Source organism: Lynx canadensis, chromosome B4 (genome assembly GCF_007474595.2).
Source record: "Lynx canadensis isolate LIC74 chromosome B4, mLynCan4.pri.v2, whole genome shotgun sequence".
NCBI lineage: Eukaryota > Metazoa > Chordata > Mammalia > Carnivora > Felidae > Lynx > Lynx canadensis.
The window spans coordinates 66,725,774-66,744,064 of record NC_044309.1 but is presented as its reverse complement, the minus strand read 5'-3'; the positions used below and the strand labels follow the sequence as shown (position 1 = coordinate 66,744,064).

The window sequence follows — 18,291 nt, the reverse complement described above, 5'->3', positions numbered from 1 at the left end:
GACAGAAATGCAGGGACAAAGTCATCTCATGAAGTGAGAAACACAAAAACAGACCAAAAGAGAAGAGAATACTATATGTTGGCTCTATACTACTTTTTCAAAGACCAGCAAGCCAAAGCCTACTTTTTCTTCTAGCCTCTTTTTTCAACTCATTTTTTTTGTTTTACAGTTTCATTTTAATTCTTCTCACTTTTTTTGAAACCACTCCAAATAAGCAATTAAAGACTTCTCTAATACTTCACAATATGACACTACATCCTGGACAGGAACATTAGCCTCTCTCTTTAATTTTGTCTTCTGGGTATTAAGTATATTATTATTTACCCCTCTGGAGATAATCACTAACCTGCAGCCTAAAAGCAAAGATTATTTAAGTAGAGATTACAGAGAGTTTTATTCTCTATCCCATAATCTATCTAGGATGCACATTTTTTTAGTCTTATAAAATGCAAACTAATAACTAAATGGTTTTTATTGTATCATTCCAAAGTTAATGGATCCTTATATTAGTAAGGATAACATATCACTGGAATATAATACTTCATTTTCTCTTCTCTGGAAAACAGAAAACATTTTAATAAATATCTTAATAAAACTGAATCATATCATTATATATTATATATAACATACCATATATAACTAATTTATAAAATTGCAATTACAAATTTATAAATTATAAATTCATTTATAAGTGACAAATACAGAAATATGACATAAAACCAGTACATGCTAAAAAAATGGGAAAAATTCAAAACTAAATATCGCCATTAACAAGACATCATTTTTATATAACCATTTTCCCCCACTGCCACTATACATTAGTATAATACATTATTTATTTTTTTAAAACTCTCTATATAATCTAATAAAATGACTACTTGTATGGCCTATGGCAGATATATTTCAGAATTTTAAACTCTGGATGTTTTTAGATTTTTAATTTTAGAGAATTCAATGACTGAACATTTTAGCACTACACATCTCTATCTATACAAAAAGATTTGTAGAGTTTGAATTCAAGTGCACATAACCAGTTGTCACCTGTCAAATCATAAAAAAGAATCAAGCCATCCCAACTCCTACTTTAATGGATTACCATGACATCACTGAGATTATGTACTGCTCTTCATAGGGTCCTTTCCATATCATACAAATTGGGCCACCATGACATCACCAACTAGTCATTTACTGTGATTACCATCATCAGCTCTTATATACCCATACTGAACTATTTTCAATTTCACTGTCAATTATTTTATAAAAGGATGATGATTTCAAATATTTTTAAGGAACATTCCAGTTTTTGAATTCATAATCTTTTACAGTGCAGACAATTAAATTTTGACCAAAGAGGAATTATTATACCTAACTGACATCCTAAATTGGCTATATCTATAGCAATTCACAACCATTATTTTTTAAATCCATCAGAACAGAAAAAAAAGAGCATTTCATAAAAATACAATAATATAAAATGTTAAGTACAGTGATTCAAATGTACCTGCTCATCCTGCTTTTTTTCATATGCAACTTTCTGAGGACTAGGTGCTGTTCTGGGAACGAAATTTTGTTTTGTAATATTTCTGTTAGAAGATAACTCTGCTGCGAAGGATGGTGGAGTAAAACTGCAATTTTCTATTCTGTGGAACTGAGGTTCAAACATTCTTTCTGAGTCCATTACTTCTGACAACTATAGGAAAAGAAGATACAACCATTCGGTTTGCCAAAATATATAAACTAGAAAAGAGGAAAGTCAAAGAGAAGTGGAAAAGGTCATGGACTGCAGAAGAAGTTCCAAGGAAAAGTAAGTCATCAGTAATTAACAAGACTTCTTAAGACGAGAGAGGCTAAGACATGATAGGTTATCAACTAAAATTGTACTTAAGAGCTCCTTTCCGTCTGCCTTTCTTACTACTGATCCACCCTCAAGTTTCATGCCATCTCCAAATGACAGGAAATTTGAGTTTCACTGACCCACAATTCAGGCAAAAAGATTTCCAAAAGATTTTGGTATCACTGCCATTCTCTGATGTAGTTTAATTTTGGCAATTCAAAGCAAAGAAAGATAATAATGTAGCATTAAACCTTAAAATTTCAAGCTTTAATCACAATCTATAGATTTTCTAATTGATTAAAATTTTCTTTACTAAAAAAATCATTTGCAATACATTGAAAAAAATAATCTTGAGATCAGTGGAAATATTGAAAATAATTTGATATAAAATAATCCAGTCACTATGCTAGAAGAGAGGAATTTCTCAGCTTATCATATTAACCCAAATCAGGAATCCCCAAATGAATTATCCCTTGTAGCTCATCAGTAACAAGGAGAATCAATTGTTATATACACAGAGGCCTAATCTATATTACTAGAACTCCAAAGGGTTCCTCATAAACAATCAGTTAAAATATTCTTAAGGTATAATTTTCTTATATTGAAAACTTTAGGGGCGCCTGGGTGGCTCCGTTGGTTAAGCGTCCGACTTCAGCTCAGGTCATGATCTCACAGTTCCTGAGTTCAAGCCCCGCATCAGGCTCTGTGCTGACAGCTCAGAGCCTGGAGCCTGCTTCGGATTCTGTGTCTCCCTTTCTCTCTCTGCTCCTCCCCCGCTTATGCTCTATCTCTCTCTCTCCTTCAAAAATAAAAAATAAAAAATAAATAAAAAAAAAAAAACTTTAAAAATAATTTAAAAGACTGTAAACAAAATTTTAAAGGACAATTTTCTCTGATATTTGAAAAATTTATATCATTTGGTGGTATGTCACAATTGTTAAAGTAACTTAAAAATTTTTGTTTTAAATCTCACCTGAACTGGGGCAAGTTCTTTCTTGTTGCCTAGTCTTTGATAGTACATACAAATGAAAAGAAAATGTTAAGGTTAAAAAAAAATAGCTGGCAATAAACTTATCTTTTTCTATATATTTAAAATGCATACAGTTGTATACAAATACACAAAAACATATAGAACTCTAAATCATTCTCTAATTTTATAAAAATTATATTATTACTCAAGAGACATTTTTAGGATAAAGAAAGTCAAACTACACATATCAAATACATAGTATAAACATTAGTTCATTTGATAAAGGTCTTAATAGTTTAATAATACTGTTAACAGCCAGTAATGACCTGTTTAAATACCTAAATAATATACAACCTCGATAAAACCTACTTGTTTTCTACATCATCAATGCAGAGCTTAGATGGTATATAGTGAGGTGACATTGGAAGTTCTAAATCATGCTTTCTTAAGGGCATTTTTATATCTCTATGCATATTCACATGGGTTGGTTTTCTCACAGTTTCTATAATGAAAAAAATTATAATTATAAGAAATAAGAATAAAATCTTTTAAAAACAATGTTTGATATACAATGTTCATTAAATAAATGTACATCTTAGAAATCTACTAAAACTACCTATATTCTATATGTACTAGAAGTCATTACAGCACTAAAAACTGTCATAAATAATTCAAATCATCTCTTTTTCATCATCTTACATAGTCCTCATAAAAAGGGCCATAATAATTCAGTTCTATTGTTTTCTTCTCCCAAAACTTCCTTGACCCCCAAACTATATCAGATGCTATGTAATACATGTCCATACCACTACATATGTTCTCTATTATAGCACTTACAGCAGTTTATTGTACTTCATTAACTCTATCTCTCTTAATAGATTTTTTTAAGGAGGCTCCACTGCAGGGCTCGACCTCACAACTGTGAGATCATGACCTGAGCCAAAAATCAAGAGTCAGTCACTCATGGGGCACTTGGGTGGCCTAGTCGGTTAAGCATACTCAACTTACTGAGCATTCAGGTGCCCCTAGATTTTTAAACTTGATGGAAACATAAGCCTTTTCTCTCCTTATACAAGATATCATGATTTGATCTGCTCAGTACTTTTAACTACTTTCCTTTTCTGAAAAATGCTTTTTACATACACACCAGCTATATGGTTTTCATAGAGAACTTGCTATCTTCCTATAAAACCCTGTCTCTAGAAAAATAATTGATTTAGGGGCAGCCATCTGACCCAAGATGAATCAATAATAGGATCACATCCTTGTGGTTATAAATAACTGTTCCAGTGCTAGGACCTGGCACCAATGGGGCAAGGTAGTATCCTTTCAGTAAAATTTTAAAACTCAGAACCAAGAAACAACTCTCAGTGTTTCCCTTGTGGCAAAACAGGAGAGATGAACAATATTACTTTTTTAAGGTCAAGTTTTAAGCCTAAATGAAAAAGACAACCTGAGAGAATTAAGTTAATATCTAAAATGAGAAAAAAAATCTTGATGATATTCAAGTCCCTGATTCTAGCAGTGACCCAGCGGCACCAGTGCCCTTTCTTTTAGTAAAGAGTCTTAATCTATTCAGGCTGCACTAACACAATGCCATAGATTGGATGGTTGTAAACAACAGAAATTAATTTCTCAGTCTGGAAAACTGGCAGTCCAAAATCAAAGTTTTCTTAGATTCAGGGTCTGGTGAGAGCCTCAGTCCTGGTTCAGCAAAAGCTGTCTCTTCACTGCGTCCTCACACAGTGAAAGAAGCAAGAAGAACTCTCTGGGGTCTCCTTTTAAAAGCACTAATTTCATTCATGAGGGCTCCAACATCATGACCTAATCACTTTCTAAAGGCCCCCCTCCTAATACGATCACTAATAAACTTTTGCTTTTGTAGGGAAGGAAAAATATGTTTTTCCTCTACTCTTCTAAATTCTCAGCTAGGGACTCTATAACAGAAGACAAATTAATAAATAAACTTCATACAAATGAAAAGTTTTGTTAAATAAATCTATTGAATAAATTTTAAATGGAAAACTTTATAAGGAAATAGAGACCCAAGTAAGTGGTTAAACCTGAGCACTTTTATACTAGGTTTGATGAAGAGTGCAAAGTAGTGGGAAAATGTGATTGAACAAAAAAGGGTATGAACTAAGTGAAGCATAATAAATGTTCCTCAAAAACAGCAAGGCTTGTTTGTTCAGATTGTTCTCGGCGTCCCTCTGTCTTGGAGATAAAGATGTTCCTTTCCTCAAGGTATAGGGAGGACAGTTCTCAAATGAGAATCCTTCCTGTTTCTCTGCTGCTTCTCAAATTCCTTCTGCTTAGAATAGTCAGTATGCCAAGGTGCCTTATTTTTGGGCAGTGTGCCCTGACCCCATCACTTTCTATTCTATTCCTAGCATCCAATATACTACTTAGGGTAAGTACTCAATAAACATGTTGAATATATAAATGAAAAGAAAGTGAAGGAGAAAGGAAATATATGAAGGTAAATAAATCACTGGACAGCCTCATGAAAAAGAAACTGGCCCCCTATCTTACACCATACACAAATTCACCTCAAGATGGGTTAAAAAGTTCAACATATACCTAAAACCATAAACCTCCTAGAAGAAAACATAAGAGGTAAGTTCCTTGACATCAGTCTTGGTGATGATTTTTTGGATTTGACACCAAAAGCAAACAAACATGTGAAACTATATCAAACTAAAAAGCATGGAGCTAATCAGGGCACCTGGATAGCTCAGTCAGTTGAGCCTCCAACTTTGGCTCAGGTCACAATCTCGTGGTTCGTGGGTTCAGGTTCAGCATGGGGCTCTGTGCTGACAGCTCTGTGCTGACAGCTTAGAGCCTGGAACCTGCTTCAGAGTCTGTGTCTTCCTCTCCCTCTCTCTGCCCCTCCCCTGCTCACGCTCTGTCTCTCTCTCAAAAATAAACATTTAAAAAAATTAAAAAGCATGGAGCTAAAATGTACTATGTTAAGTGAAATAAGTCAGAGAAAGACAAATACCATATGATTTGACTCATGAGGAATTTAAGAAATAAAACAGATCAACATGAGAAGGGAAGGAGGAAGAAGAGAGAAGGAAACAAACTACAAGAGACTCTTAACAATAGAGAACTGAGGGTAGATGGAGGGATGTGGGTGAATAATGGGTATTAAGGAGGGCACTTGTGATGAGCACTGGGTGTTATATGATGAACTCTACTCCTGGAACCAATATTGCACTGTATGTTAACTAAAATTTAAACAAAAACAAACAGACAACAAAAAACGAAAAATCTTCTGCACAGCAAAAAAAATCTTTCCCAAAACGAAAAGACAAACTATGGAATGGGAGAATATATTTGCAAATCATTTATCTGATAAGGTTCAATATGCAAAATATATAATGAACTCATACAACTCTTAGCCAAAAATCAACAAGCTAATTTTGTAAATGGGCAGTGAAACTGAATAGACATTTTTCCAAAGAAGACATACAGGTACATGAAAAGATGCTCAACATCACTCATCTTCAGGGAGATGCATATCAAAACCACAATGAGATATCAACCCATACCTGTTAGAATGGCTATCATCAAAAAGGCAAGAGATAAACAAGTGCCAGCAAGGATGTAGAAAAAGAGAACTCTTGCATGCTGTTGGTAGGAATGTAAATGGATGGAGCTACTACAGTGAACATAATGTTTGTTCCTCAAAAAATTAAAAGTAGAACTACCATATGACTCAGGAATCCCACTTCTGAGTATATATTGAAAGGAAATGAAAAGAGCATCATATAGAGATACCTGCACTCCCATGTTCACAGAAACATTATTCACAATAGCCATGATATGGAAATAAGTTCAGTGTGTGTCAATGGATGAATGGATAAAGAAGATGTGGTATACACATACGACAAAATAATCTTCAGCCATGAAAATGAAGGAAATCCTGCCATTTGTGACAACTTGGATGGACTGTAAAGGCATGTTAACTGAAATAAGCTAGAGAAAGACAAATAATGCATGGTATCACTTACATATGGAATCTAAAAAAAAAAAAAAAAGTCAAATTCATAGAAACGGAGTAGAAAAGTGGATGCTGGGGGCTAGGGACTGTGGAGTAGGGGAAATACAGGTTTGCAGAGGGTGCAAACTTTCAGCTACAAAATGAGTAAACATCATGACTGTGGCTGATAACACTGTATTACGTTAAGTGAAGAAAAAGAAGGTAAATACATCAATCAGATTTACAACAAAAAATTTTATCGCTAAAATCCATAAACTAAATTTCCTTGTGTAAACCGTCATCTGCAGAGTAAGATACAAAAATGGCAGAGAAAGGAAAAGAGGATATAGTAACAGTAGTTATAAGCAATTTCTATCCTCCTTTATGAACAGTCTTATTTCTTAGGCTCTCATTTTAGCACTTATCTTGAAGATTAAATATCACACACAAGTTCCCTTGAGACAAAAATATACTCTGTCTAAACTTTTTATTTACTTGAAGACTCTAAACATAGGCGAATGAACTTGTTTTGAAGTATTAGACTACTATAGTTAACATTCTAAGAATGCCTAAGAAATTATTCAAGTTGTGATATATGAAACTAATCATTAATGGAAAAACCTTCTTCAGTGCCTCCTTTCAAACAAATTCTCTAAATACTGTAAGACAGTAAAGACATTTATTCCCTTAGCTCTTTAGCTAACTTTGGTAACTATCTGCCTAAGCAGACTAATGTAGTAACTAAAACAACTGCAATATAATGTTTGACCATACCTTATAAAGTTAATTTTATATAACACATAACTTAAAAATATGAAGCCACAAAAGATTTTAAGAATTAACAAAAGTACTAATTTATACTTTGAGTTCTAAAGTTACAATTTTATTAGAAAACTGAATGTTATGATCACATTAGAGTCAAAACAAAATGCTAATGAAAAGACTTACCAGGTGTTTTCTTCTGGCAAGATATGTGATTTACCATATACAAGTTAAGGAGGTCTAAACTGACAGTGGAATTTTTGACAGGGGATAAAACCCCCAGTAATTTCATTTTTGATTTTAACCTTTTCTTTTCAAAATATTCCTAAAACAATTAAAAATAAAAGTTATTACAACAGCCATGTGGTTTTAGGCAGAATCATAAAAATAAAAAAGCAATAATGCTATTAAATAGTTGACTTGACATTTTTATATTTGATACCCCCTTTATATGTTTACATATAAACTGAAATCAATCATGATGACTTATAATTTGCCCAAAGACTCTTAATTTCACAGCCTCTTAAAATCTTTCTTTTGTTAAACGTAATGACTTTAAAACAGAGCCATTCCCCGGTATCAAAAGATTAAAAATTATATGAAATGTAGAAAGTTGCCAATTTAATTCCCTTTGTTATCCTTCCATGACTCCTACTTTGCCATTAGCAAGGGCTGTACTGTGGAGTGGACTGAGAAGTGAACGGGAGATAAGAGTGAAGAGGCATAGCAGGAAAGGGAAAGGACCCAGAAAGGGAGCAAAAATTGTTTTAATAGGGGAAAATTAAGTATGTTTGAGTATCAGTGTAAAGCCTCCAGTTGACAGTGACTGGTTGAGGATATAAGAAAGAGAAGAATTAATTGATGCCATGAAGTCCCTGAGAAAGATGGAATCCAGATTGCAGATTCCTTTGACTAGAGGAAACTACAGTACTTCCACAGTCACAGAAGGGAAAGATTTAGTGAAGATATAAGATAGTTTACAGAACTGGTAGTAGAAACCTGATATAATTCTCGTGATACCTTCTATTTCCTCTAAAATATAAGGCAAAGTCATCTAATGAGTATGAAAGGATTAAAAAATAGAGTTGGGGAAGAGTACTTTGGGGAAGCATGACTTTGAAAATGTCATGACTTTCCTTTAAAAGAAGAGAAAAGAAGCCTAACTAGAGATCAACACTTTGGGGGAGGGCCATATGTCTTTTCCTTTCTTATAAATATTCACAAGAATGATCCAGAGTTAGAATATTAAAAAAAAAAAAAAAAAGAAATCTGGAGACAGACTATATTCATGGTTTATTTACTGAATTTCTACGTTATTGCTTGTCACAATTCCAGGCACAGGCGATATAAAATAAACAAAAGTAATAAAATTCCTCTTCTGATGAATATATATTAATGAAGGTGAGGGACGACAGAACAAACAAACTTATAACTAAATATGAGATTATGAAAGAGAAGAGTGAGGACTAAAAAAGAGTCCTGGAGAGAAAGTAACTAGAGAGTGGGGAGCTACTTAGATGCTGAGATCAGAGAAAAACAATGTTAAGAGGAGATATTTTGGCTGAAACACAAATGTTGATAAGCCAGGCATGCAAATATCTTGAGGAGGAATATTCCAGACAAAGAGAAGAATGGCAGAAAGAAGTTCAGTGTAGCTAAAACACAATGAATAACAGGGTGAGTGGTAAGAAAGTCAGAGAAGTAGGGAAGGTGTAAATCCTTCAGGTCCTTTTCGGCTATGGTTAAATCAGTATTACTCTAAAAGCAGTGGTGTGCTGCTGGGAGTTGTTTAGAGGTTGGCTGAAGGTCCTCAGGTGGAGCCATCACATCGCACAATCGCACAAACAGATTTACCATGCGGACAAATACAACAAGGAGGAGTTCCAGTACAGCATGCCATGTTGCCCAAGGGCATAGCCATGCCAGTCTCAAACACATCTGATAGCTGAATCTGAACTTGGAGGCATCTTGGCTTTCAGCAGAGTCAGGGATGGGTCCATTATATGATCCATGAACCAGAACCTCACATCTTGTTCTGGAGGACACTGACCAAGAAGCCAAAGAAATGAAGCTAACATCTTTCTGATAACATTATTATGTTACTTTCTTGTTTCTCCCTTTGATATTGAAAGGATATTCAGACTGTTTGAATGTGCTGGTGACTGCTCTGCTTCAAGTGAGCAGAGCCAACAGCACCATGGCCCAGCCAGATGAGTGCTATTTGGGCTGCAGCCTTGGCTGAGTGCGACCCCAGAAGCCATGCAGAGCTCTGTACCCAGCAGAATACACTTGGTAGATGGAGGAAGCAACTAATCTAAGAATAAGGTCATGGCTATTACAGGGACTGTGTAAACTTGCTCTTTTGTTTTTTCTGCCAAGTATTGTATGTATGGTGGTTTATGTTTCATTGTATTGGAAACTTTCCATTTTACTCAAGAAATCTGTTCCATGTTACCTTGATAAAAGAGGAAGTTTTTATAATATAAAAAAATTAAAAAATAATAAAAGCAGTGAAAAACAACTGAAGCTTTTAAGCAGGAGGATGACAAATTCTGATTTGTGCTTTTAAAAGATGATACTAACTGCTACATGAAGAACAGACTACAAAGGAATGAAAGATAAAACAGAAAAAAATTGCTAAGTTCAATTACATTAGAATTAGGAACTTTCCTTCAAAGACAGCATTAAGAAAAGAAAAATAAAAGCTATAGAGTACACATATAACCAACAAAAAATTCTAAATATATAAAGACAATAAGCAAAAGACCAACACCACTAAAAAAAAAATGTAAAAAAAAATACTTGGAAAAGTACTTCACAAAAGAGGAAACACGGATGAAAAGATAACCTTATTAGTAGTCCAGAAAATACAAGTTAAATTTATAGTGAGACATCATCTAAGTTAATAACTATCCTGCTTTTATTATAATCACTCCCTTGCTTTTCAAATTTTATGAGCTTTGAACATATTTTTTTTCTGTTTTGGAACTTTTGGCAAACAGAATGCTACTGCTTACATTCTGTGACTTGTGACATTTGTTCAAAATTATGTTTGGGGGAGTCATCTACATTAATTCTATGTAGTTGATACATTTTCACTACTGTACCATTACTTGGGTATCCCAAAATTCAACCATTCTACTGCTAATGGACATTTGGATGGTCTCCTTCCCTCCCCAGGCTCTCGCCCTTCTCTTTTGCCTACTCCTCTTTTTGCTACGTAACAAAGATCCAAACAAGCTTGTATATGTCTCAAAGTACACATGTGGAAGAGTTTCTCTTGAATATACACTACTCAGTTGTAAGATACATACATGCTCAACTTTATATAATAAAATCAATGTAAGAAAAAGAACTAATAAAAAAGTTAGGAGACAGGTTCTAAGACCATCATAATACTCTAGGCAATAAACGATATGAATTGGGGTACTGATAGCACATGTAGTGAGAAGTGATCAGACGTGGGATATATGTTGGAGCTAAAATCAACAATGATCTTTAAGTCTCTACCTGAGCAAAATGGCTGGCTATACAAGCTATCTATAAACAGAGAAAACTGGATAGTCTTTTAGTTACTTAGGTGAATTTATTAACCTTCAAAAAATATTTCAGAAGATCACTGTTCTCATAATGCTGATATAAATAAAAATATATATATTTTTTACCTTTTGCTTTCTCCTTTCCTGCTTGATCAGAACCCTGGTACTGAAAAAAGAAGCAAAACAAAAAAATATAATGGTTAAAAAAAAAGTTTCTTAAATGATTGCTATTTTGGCTGAAGACTTGAAATTAACATCGAAAAGTATAGTAACAATTATATTATTTTTTGAAAAGAAAACTATGAAAATGTTATTTATAGCATATACTACTTCAAAAAATTTTCTTAGAAAATTCAAGAAGTAATAAAGACTAACCTCTAATAAATAAAAAACATTAAAAAATCTGAATTATCAATATAAGCAAAGAGAAAGCAATGCATTGGAAAAGATGTATCCCTGAAACATTCTCATCTGATAGCAATATTCTTGGTCAAAACTGCTATTTTCTTGCCTTTCCTTGTATTTCAATATTCTACTAAAATCGAGAGGGATTAGAGAGAAGATCAAAATCTATATAGGATCTAAGGAAATGTTAAGTTTATTATTAGAGCAACCTGAGTTATATTAATGTATCAGCTAAGTGTTTTTGAAATCATCTAACTTCTTTAAAAAAAAAAAATAGCTAGTCATTATGGATGCACCTTATACCTATGATCTTTGTGCTAAACACGGCACTAAATCCCAGTGAAAGTACAGTATTTAACAGTTACTAAAATATTTGCTCTCTTAGTAATACTGGAATGCTATAAAACATTCATGATAATACAAGCAGATCTGCACAATATAGCTTTTTTTTTTCAATATATGAAATTTATTGTCAAATTGGTTTCCATACAACACCCAGTGCTCATCCCAAAAGGTGCCCTCCTCAATACCCATCACCCACCCTCCCCTCCCTCCCACCCTCCATCAACCCTCAGTTTGTTCTCAGTTTTTAAGAGTCTCTTATGCTTTGGCTCTCTCCCACTCTAACCTCCTTTTTTTTTTTTCCTTCCCATTTCCTTTCCCCCATGGGTTTCTGGTACGGTTTCTCAGGATCCACATATGAGTGAAAACACATGGTATCTGTCTTTCTCTGTATGGCTTATTTCACTTAGCATCACACTCTCCAGTTCCATCCATGTTGCTACAAAGGGCCATATTTCGTTCTTTCTCATCGCCACGTAGTACTCCATTGTGTATATAAACCACAATTTCTTTATCCATTCATCAGTTGATGGACATTTAGGCTCTTTCCATAATTTGGCTATTGTTGAGAGTGCTGCTATAAACATTGGGGTACAAGTGCCCCTATGCATCAGTACTCCTGTATCCCTTGGGTAAATTCCTAGCAGTGCTATTGCTGGGTCATACGGTAGGTCTATTTTTAGTTTTTTGAGGAACCTCCACACTGTTTTCCAGAGTGGCTGCACCAATTTGCATCCCCACCAACAGTGCAAGAGGGTTCCCGTTTCTCCACATCCTCTCCAGCATCTATAGTCTCCTGATTTGTTCATTTTGGCCACTCTGACTGGTGTGAGGTGATAGCTGAGTGTGGTTTTGATTTGTATTTCCCTGATGAGGGGCGACGTTGAGCATCTTTTCATGTGCCTGTTGGCCATCTGAATGTCTTCTTTAGAGAAGTGTCTATTCATGTTTTCTGCCCATTTCTTCACTGGGTTATTTGTTTTTCGGGTGTGGAGTTTAGTGAGCTCTTTATAGATTTTGGATAGTAGCCCTTTGTCTGATATGTTATTTGCAAGTATCTTTTCCCATTCTGTTGGTTGTCTTTTAATTTTTTTGGTTGTTTCCTTTGCTGTGCAGAAGCTTTTTATCTTCATAAGGCCCCAAGAAGGCTCATTTTTGCTTTTAATTCCCTTGCCTTTGGGGATGTGTCAAGTAAGAGATTGCTACGGCTGAGGTCAGAGAGGTCTTTTCCTGCTTTCTCCTCTAGGGTTTTGATGGTTTCCTGTCTCACATTCAGGTTCTTTATCCATTTTGAGTTTATTTTTGTGAATGGTGTGAGAAAGTGGTCTAGTTTCAATCTTCTGCATGTTGCTGTCCAGTTGTCCCAGCACCATTTGTTAAAGAGACTGTCTTTTTTCCATTGGATGTTCTTTCCTGCTTTGTCAAAGATTAGTTGGCCATACGTTTGAGGGTCTAGTTCTAGGGTTTCTATTCTATTCCATTGGTCTATGTGTCTGTTTTTGTGCCATGCACAATATAGCTTTTAGATATACATGAAACTATGGTCTCAAATTCAAGATTTGTGCAAGAATTATAAGTAAAATAATCAAATGTATCTTAGCTATATGAAATAACATGAAAATAATACCTAATAACGAGTACCATATATCTTGTACCACTCTAAATACTTCAAATACTTTATATGTATAAACTCATTTAATCTTCACAGCAATTCCATAAAATTGTATCTATTTTTATCCTCATTTTACTGATGGAGAAACTAAGACACAAAAAGGTTAAGTAACTTACCCAAGGTCACACTGCTAGTAAGTGGTAGAACCAGGATTCAAATACAAGAATTCTGAGTGTGAAGTTTTTAACCAGTACACTACACTACTTTCCAAGTATGTCGACTGTGAATACATCACAAAGCCGTTCATTTTTCCAAATGAAAATTTTCCAAATTTTCATAAACTACATGAATGACAGTTACTGAATACCCTCATACTTTGCCATTTATTGGACTTGTTCTTAAGCATATTTCCCAATAGCTATGTGTTAATTGACCAGTTTAAGCTCATTGATCAAAGAATCCAATCTATTCTGTTCTATGCAGCAAAAGTGTACTGCTGGCATTCAAATTTTAGGGGAAAAAAGGAAAATAAATTACATTTCACTGGCATCTCAAATGCTAAGTTTGGATAAGACCAGAGAGATTAGTTTATTCTCCATCATTTTAAAATTTACAAAAACTTGCACAGAGTACAAAGAGACTTTTCAAAGTTCAGAAATATCAAAAGTATGACAGAGCCAGCAACATTAAGCGTTTCAGATTATAAACAGATAATAAAAAGAAATATCAATTCTATCAGTTCTCACATTATGAAAATCAGCAGAATTAGGGACAAGCCAAAATCTAAATACAGTCTTTATATATGCATAGATCAAGTGCTTTTATTCCAGGTTGATTTTCCACTATCCAGGACACTTCTTATGGCTCTCACCAAATTCTTTGTACTACACAATCCCCATCACTATGTGCCTAAGAAAAGTCCATTAGGAACTCAAGACTAGCTCCTAGATCAGCCTACTAATCACTAGACCATAATGAAAGTGAAAAAGGATCCTGATGTAGAAGTCAAAGGTAATTTCTTAAATAGGACATTTTAGATTGTTATAAAGGAAACCAATGCTACTCAACAGTGTCTAAATGTTTTACTGAATATAATCACTCTCAATGAGGTGCACTAAAGAAAAAAACATTGCATCAATTAGGATTCTTGGTTACAAGGAACTGAAAGCCCCTTTGGTTAAACAGAAAATAAATGTATTAGAAGGAAGCTGGGTAGCCAACAGACCTGGCAAGAAGGCTGAGAAAGCAAGTTTGGCAAAGAGTAGGAAGAAGAAATCGAGGCTGTTGTGAGGTCATAGTAAAAAAATCATGCCATAATTAGTTTCATAGGACACCACTGCTGACATGGTGAACCCTGGACACCACTGACTATACCACTGTCACCAAAAACCCAAGTTTGGTGCCTGTCACTTGAAAAGCCAATACTCAAGAGCTTTGATTGGAAAGGAATTTGAGCTTTGTTCAGGAGGCTGGCCACCTGGGAAGAAGGCAGACTCCTGTGCAAAAACCAACTCCAAGGTTTCTGCCTGACCCAAAGATTTTTAAAGGAACTTTAGGGCAGTTAATCAGTAAAAGAAAAAAACCTACCACTATCTGGTCAATTAATCTTTGACAAAGCAGGAAAGAATATGCAATGGAAAAAAGACAGTCTCTTCAAAAAATAGTGTTGGAAACTAGACAGCAATGTACAAAAGAACAAACTGGGGGTGCCTGGCTGGTTTGGTCAGTACATCATGTGACTCTTGATCTCAGGGTCAGGGGTTTAAGCCCCATTTAGGCATGGAGACTACCAAAAAAAAAAAAAAAAAAAAAGAGCTAAAAAAATACAAAATTGGACCACTTTCTTACACTGTACACAAAACAAATTCAAAATGGATTAAAGACCTAAATGTGAGACAGGAAAACATAAAAACCCTACAGCAGAACAAAGGCAGCAACCTCTTTCACATCAGTCATAGCAACTTTTTACTAGATATGTCTCTTGAGGCAAGAGAAACAAAAGCAAGAATATATTGGGACTTCATTAAAATAAAAAGCTTCTGCACAGCAAAAGAAACAATCAACAAAACTAAAAGGTAACCTATAGAATGGGAGAACATATTCACAAATGACATATCTGATAAAAGGTTAGTATCCAAACCTATAAAGAACCTATCAAATTCAACACCCAAAAAACAAATGATCTGGTTAAAATACTGGACAGAAGACATGAATAGACATTTTTCCAAGGAAGACATACAGATGGCCAACAGACACACGGAAAGATACTCAACATCACTCATCATCAGGGAAATTTAAATCAATATTACAATGAGATAACACCTCACACCTGTCAAAACGGCTAAAATAAAGGACATAAAAAACAACAGGTTTTGGTGAGGATGTGGAGAAAGGAGAACCCTCCTCCACTGGTGGTGGAAATGCAAACTGGCCCAGTTACTGTGGAAAATGATATGGAGGTTCCTCAAAAAGTTAAAAATAGAACTACCCTATAACCCAGCATTTGCACTACTAGGTATTTACCCAAAGACTACAAAAATACTAATTTGAAGGGATACATGCACCCTGATGTTTATAGCAGCATTATCGACAGTAGGCAAATTATCTAACAGCCCAAATGTCCACTGATTGATGAATGGATAAAGAAGATGTGGTGTATGTATGTGTGTGTGTGTACACACACACACACACACACACACACACACACACAGAGTATTACCCAGCCATAAAAAAGAATGAAATTTTACTATTCACAATATGTGGATGGAGCTAGAGAGTATTACACTAAGCAACATAGAGACAGATGAACAGAAACATGATTTCACTCATACATGGAATTTAAGAAACAAATGATCATGGGGTGGGGGGGAGGAAGAAAGAGGAAAACTGAGAAACAGGCTCTTAACTACAGAAAACAAACTAATGTTTACCAGAGCAGAGGTGGGTGGGGGGATGGATTAAATAGGTAATGTGAATTCAGGAGAGCACTTGTGAGGAGCGCTAGGTGTTTTATGGAAGTGTGGAATGACTATATTGTACACCTGAAAATAATATTACACTTTATGTTAACCAACTGGACTTTAAATAAAAACTTTAAAAAATTAGGGGCACCTGGGTGGCTCAGTCGGTTGAGTGTCCAACTTTAGCTCAGGTCAAGATCTCACGACTTGTGAGTTCAAGCCCTGCATCAGGCTCTGTGCTGACAGCTCAGAGCCTTGGAGCCTGCTTCAGATTCTATGTCTCCCTCTTTCTCTACCCCTCCCCCACTCCTGGTCTGTCTCTCTCTGTCTCAAAAATAAATAAACATTAAAAAAAAAAAACTTTAAAAAATTAAATTTAAAAATTAAAAAAAAATTTTAAAAATTAGTAAAAGGGGACACAGTGGTAACACTCCTTGAATGCTTACAGACTCAATGGTGCTAGCTACAAATGGTGGTGGTTGGAGGTTGTATAAGAGGGTTTGATTCTGAGTCTTTCTAGGAAACCATGCATGATCTATAGATAGACAAAGAAAGGTTTAGTTAATCATGAGGGCTGAAGGTGCTTGCTAAAAGTTAAAGACTCTAACAGGTTGGCCAGAGGCGCCAAGGTGGCTTCACCCTCTCCACTGCTGAACTCCTTCTGGCATCATTGACATTACTGCCTCTGAAAATTCAATCCTGCTGCAGCACCTACAAGTGCCTACAACTACAATAGATGCTCTGTATTCCTTAACTGCTATTCAATATACAGGACAAATGCATCAAAGTCTGAGCTTAGATCATATGCCCATTCCCTAGCTGCAAAACAGACTGAAACAAGTATCTGGGTTTGTTTTGTTTTGCCAGATTCTATAGAGGAATGTGGCCTATGCCTAGCACCAAAACTCATAAGGTGGGAAATATCCCACATGCCAACAAGGGGCTCAGATGCTGGACTGCCAAACAGTGTAAACAGCTACTTAAACAATGTTATAGGGGCTCCTGGGTGGCGCAGTCGGTTAGGCGTCCAACTTCAGCCAAGTCACGATCTCGCGGTCCGGGAGTTTGAGCCCCGCGTCAGGCTTTGGGCTGATGGCTCGGAGCCTGGAGCCTGTTTCCGATTCTGTGTCTCCCTCTCTCTCTGCCCCTCCCCCGTTCATGCTCTATCTCTCTCTGTCCCAAAGATGAATACACGTTGAAAAAAAAAAATTTTTTTAAATGTTATACAATGAAATTAAGAAGTTAGTGACTCAAAAGTAATTTTTTATGTGGCTATGTCAGAAGTGTGTGTGTGTGTGTGTGTATGTGTTCCTAACAGTTGGATCTAATGTTCTAATGGATTTGCTTAGGTGAAAAGGTGAATATCAAAATAACAATGTTATTCTTTTTTTTTTTTTTTGCTCCCCAAGGGTTGAGCAAAATGGCAATATAGAAGGCTCCTGAGCTCCCCTCTTCCCAGACACACCAAACGTACCACATTCCCTCTGAAAGAGATCCAGAAACTAGCTGAGTGACTCCTACGTACTAGATAAACGAGAAAATACCCACACTGAAATGAGTAGGAAAGGCTCAGACACACTTACCATAAACACGCCCTCCCCGCAGCCATAGCACAGTGCCATATAGTGAGGAGGGAACCCCCAACTCCTAGTTTTGACCAGAGAAGCAAATGGTTTGTACTCCATACACAGCATTCCAACTCTCACCGGAGAGTCAGGTTCCTAAAAATGTAGTTCTGAAAGCCAACAGGGCCTATGTCCAGGAGACCCACAAGACATAGCAAACAAATAAGCAATTCATAATGGGCATGCAGCATTCATCACAGCTATCCCTGAGGGTTCAGCATGGAGTGAGCAGGTAAATCATCTATCTCCCAGCCTTT

The 18,291-nt window shown here is 35.5% G+C and overlaps 1 protein-coding gene and 1 pseudogene across 1 annotated transcript in view; one reads left to right on the top strand and one right to left on the bottom strand.

Annotated features, from left to right (window-relative positions):
• Nucleotides 1-7,861, bottom strand: part of CB4H12orf40 (chromosome B4 C12orf40 homolog) — a 53,665-nt gene extending 45,804 nt beyond the window's left edge. The window contains 4 exon segments of the mRNA XM_032593732.1: nucleotides 1,502-1,690; nucleotides 2,808-2,841; nucleotides 3,174-3,306; nucleotides 7,738-7,861. Of these exon segments, the coding sequence (XP_032449623.1) occupies nucleotides 1,502-1,690; nucleotides 2,808-2,841; nucleotides 3,174-3,306; nucleotides 7,738-7,843 (462 nt within the window). The 5' untranslated portion in view covers nucleotides 7,844-7,861.
• A 1,355-nt stretch (nucleotides 7,862-9,216) lies between these two features.
• LOC115518677 lies at nucleotides 9,217-9,620 on the top strand (annotated as a pseudogene).
• Nucleotides 9,621-18,291: the final 8,671 nt, after the last annotated feature.